Here is a 3,869-nt window from a genome sequence, read left to right on the forward strand (position 1 = left end):
CATCTCCTAATAAGGAACATCACACCTCCAAGAAAATAATACTCACAAATAAGAATGCTATACTGCCCAAGTTGCCAGAGAGATAAAGGTGTTACAAAACTAGCGAGAGAGGAATGGGGGAGGCACCAAAAACTAAAATGTATGTTTTTTACTGCTGTTTTTTCTTGGGATGGGGTGAAAGATGCATCTTATTATATAATTTTTACTACCCTTATTTTTATTTTTTGTTGCTGTCAACCAACACTACTATTTTACTAGAACTCTATATTGTAACAAAATACAGATCAAGACTTACAGTCAAAACTGATATTTTTTTCTAATTAAGTTTGCACATCTCGTAACCCACAAAAACATAAACATCTTAAGTCATATTCGCTGCCGATCATCAAACTAGTCACAATAAAGCTGCTAGTATAATTATTAATTACTCATAACGTGACTCTAGCAGTTACCTGTAATGTCAGGTGCTGTGTCAAAGCAACAGATCCGGTCTCTAGTGTACTTTAGACTTTCTACCATCTCACATAGAACTGAATTATTTGAAGTGTTAAGTTAATCTGGTAAGCATTCAGCTTACAATCGGATGCTAATCTGCCAGTGTTACACTTAGCTTGTGGAGGACTCTTTTTCTGGATGGGTCGAAATGAGAAAAACTGAGGGATCATTTTAGTGGAGGTGATGGAAATGTATATAGAGAAATCAGCTACTTCTGCTCTTTGGGTATTTAGTGTTAGCAATCTAGTTCGCGAAATGTCAGGTTAGTAAAACCATCTGCTTCACCTGTCAAGTTTACAGTGTCTGCAATTTTTTGTTATATATGAGGCCAACAAGCTGTGATGTCATTTTGATATAAATATTTACATTGAAGGAAATTATGACAGATGCTTAAAGGCTTATTCCTGCTGTTACTTGCCAGTAGAAGCTTGTATGCTGGGGGCGACGAAGCAAATTATTATTTTTTTGCTTTAGTTTTTAGTTTAAACCTACTTAGTAACTGGCGCTATTTAAAAATCTTTATTGTGTTATCAACATAAGCTAGTAAATATACATTTTAATGTTTTTAGCGTGAAATACTCCAGGTTATGTTTGAAAAACAACAGCAGCCATTGTCTACAGATGCTTTATTTTAGCTGCTGAAATGTGAATAATCTGTTTTAATTAATTTTCATTAACTAATTTTTATTAATCAGTCAGTAGAATTTTTATAGAATATTATTCAAATCATTAATGAGTTTTAACACTTTTCAAAAAAACAGACAATATGCCAAAAATGCCAAAATACAAATAACTCTTTAACTAAGATGCAATAGTTTAATTGTTTCTGCTAAACTGATATGCAAGACATCCAACTTGTTAATCAGTTACAAAATCATTAAATAAAAATTATCTTAGATATTAGATATTTGTTATTCGATGTCAGTGCATTGACAGCAGTTTCCTAATAAAATCATATCTATTTATAGCACCAAATATTGATTTGCTGTTAGCCAAAACATCTGCGAGGTTTGTTGGTATGTTAGGAGTTGGCATATCAACAATCGGCATGATATCGTTTGCTTACTCACCTTCTATAGAGTATATGTACCTTACAAGGGGAGTAGTACTTGGTAAGAGCTTTTCTACAGCTACATAAGATATTGTCAAATTTACACTCGACCAAGTAAAGTTGTATTTTTCAAAGAATTTTGCAGTGTAGTCTAGAAACTGGTTGTTGGTATTTACCCGCAGTCTTTCAATAGAATATTTCTTCAAAAATTTTTTTTGTTTGTACACTTAATAATTTGCTCTGGCAAGCTTTTTATTTTGTGACTGGAGCAAATGAAAAATTCATGGATTTATCAAATCTCAAAGTATTATTGATTATACAGTTATGCACTTTAGTAAAACTGTGGTCATAAAAAAGATCACCAGATTTTTGTCAAAAAGTGCTTTTTATCTATATATAAGTATAAACTTATAGAACAAGCAAAGCTAAGTTTTAACCGTTCACAAACATTGCATATGTAAAAAATGCATTCGGCTATTGTATAACGGAAAACCATGAGACAGGTAAAAAGCAGACGTACATGCATATATACCAACATATAAACATGCTGCAATACTGTAAGGGAGTCGAAAAATGCCCAATAAATATGCTGTGAGAAATGAAATTATATAGTTGTAGATTATCCTACTTTAGACATAAGCAAAATACGATTCAATGAACACTTAATAGAAAACCTTTCATTGATAATTTTTATTTTGCATCTGACAGTCTAATTTAGTAAATTCTGGATGAAGTGTGTTTTGTTTCAGGTATTGGAAATGGTATGGTGCTGCTCATAGTATACACAGCCTCTGCGCCTTATTTTGATAAAAGAAAAGGCTTATCACTTGGGCTGACAACGTCATGCTCTGGCATCAATGTTTTGGTCGCAGCCATGACTCTTCGAAAGCTTTTTGATAACTATTTTTTCTCTGGTGCCTTAACACTCCACAGTAAGTACAGTGAGCAATAGTATTTTGATTTCACACTGCCATAACTTTTAGAAAAAGACGTCGCTGGTTGATTAGCTAAGCATCAGTTTTTGAACTCCCATGTCATTATTTGCAGAATGAAAGTGGTAGAGAAAGAGACAGAGGCAGAGAGAAAAAGCAAGAGAGAAAGAGAGAGAGAGAGATAGAGGGATAGAGATAGAGATAAAGAGAGAGAGAGAGAGAGAGAGAGAGAGAGAGGGAAAGGGAGAGAGAAGAAAAAAGGAAGAGGGAAAAGAGAAAGAGATCGAGAGAGTGAGATGGAGGAGGAGAGGAGGTAAACAGGAGATTGAGAGAGTGGGTGAGAGGGGAGGAAAGGAAGAGGGGGGAAGGAGAAAAGGGGAGAAGAAGATCAGGAGGGATAGAGGAGAGAGAAAGCAAGACAGGGAGATAGGGAAAAAAGAACGAGGGAAAGAGGGAGAAAAGAAGAAAGTGAGAGAGAAGGATATGGGGAGAGGGTTAAAGGAGGAGAAGGGGAGAGAAGAAAGAGAGAGGGGAAGCAAGAGAGTGGGAGAGAGAGAGGGGCGAAAGAGATAGGGAGAGAGGGGAAGGAGGAGAGAAAAAAGGGGAAGAGGGAGAGAAGAAGAGAGAGAGAAATAGGTAGATGGGATGATGGGAAAAGAGGGAAAGAGGAGAGGGAGGAGGAGAAGAGGGAAAGAAAAAGAGGGAGAATGAGAAGATGGGGAAATGGGGAGAAAAAGAGAGAGGGAAAAAAGAGAGGGAGCGAAGAGGTAAGGAGGAGAGGGGAGAAGGGAGACGAAAAGAGGGGGAGAGAGAGAGACGGAGAAAAAGAAAGAGAAAAAGAGGGAAAGAGATCTGCTTTCAGCAAACTGAAAAGGGGGAGAAGGAGAGAAAGAGAAAAGGAGAGAAGAAGAGAAGGAGAGAGGGATGAGAGAGAGAAAGAGAGGAAGAGAGACATGTGCTTTTAGTAAACTGACTGTCTCATAGAATGCTTCACAATATCTGTTTCTTATCTCAAAGCGCAATTAGCAGATAAATTTAGTTTCTTGTAAACTGTCATGTGCTCATGTTTAGCATATATTTAATTGTCTGATTCTAAGTCAAACAAAGTTTACAAATTGTAGTTATAGCTTTCTTTAATCTGCTCAGGTTGGGAAACAGATCCTGGTAGTTCAAAGAATAACACCAAGTTGTAGATGAGCATTAGGACACGCAGTCATGAGGGGGGAAGGGGTGTTTGCACCACTATTAGAAAATGGGTGACTGATAGTTAGATGAGTTAGAAGAGAGTTGAATGAAAAAGTATTTCATTTGAAAAGACTTGATATCTGAAAGCAATAAAAGTGGAAGAACTTGAAACATTGACACACTCTTTGCATCAGAATATTATAATA

At 36.2% G+C, this 3,869-nt stretch overlaps 1 protein-coding gene across 1 annotated transcript; it reads left to right on the forward strand.

Moving 5' to 3' along the window:
* The first annotated feature begins 2,040 nt into the window (after positions 1-2,040).
* LOC137400549 (octapeptide-repeat protein T2-like) lies at positions 2,041-3,051 on the forward strand. The gene is made up of 2 exons (XM_068086874.1): positions 2,041-2,049; positions 2,608-3,051. The coding sequence occupies exons 1-2, from the start codon at positions 2,041-2,043 to the stop codon at positions 3,049-3,051; spliced, it is 453 nt and encodes a 150-aa protein (XP_067942975.1).
* The last annotated feature ends 818 nt before the right edge of the window (positions 3,052-3,869 follow it).

Source organism: Watersipora subatra, chromosome 7 (genome assembly GCF_963576615.1).
Source record: "Watersipora subatra chromosome 7, tzWatSuba1.1, whole genome shotgun sequence".
Classification (NCBI taxonomy): domain Eukaryota; kingdom Metazoa; phylum Bryozoa; class Gymnolaemata; order Cheilostomatida; family Watersiporidae; genus Watersipora; species Watersipora subatra.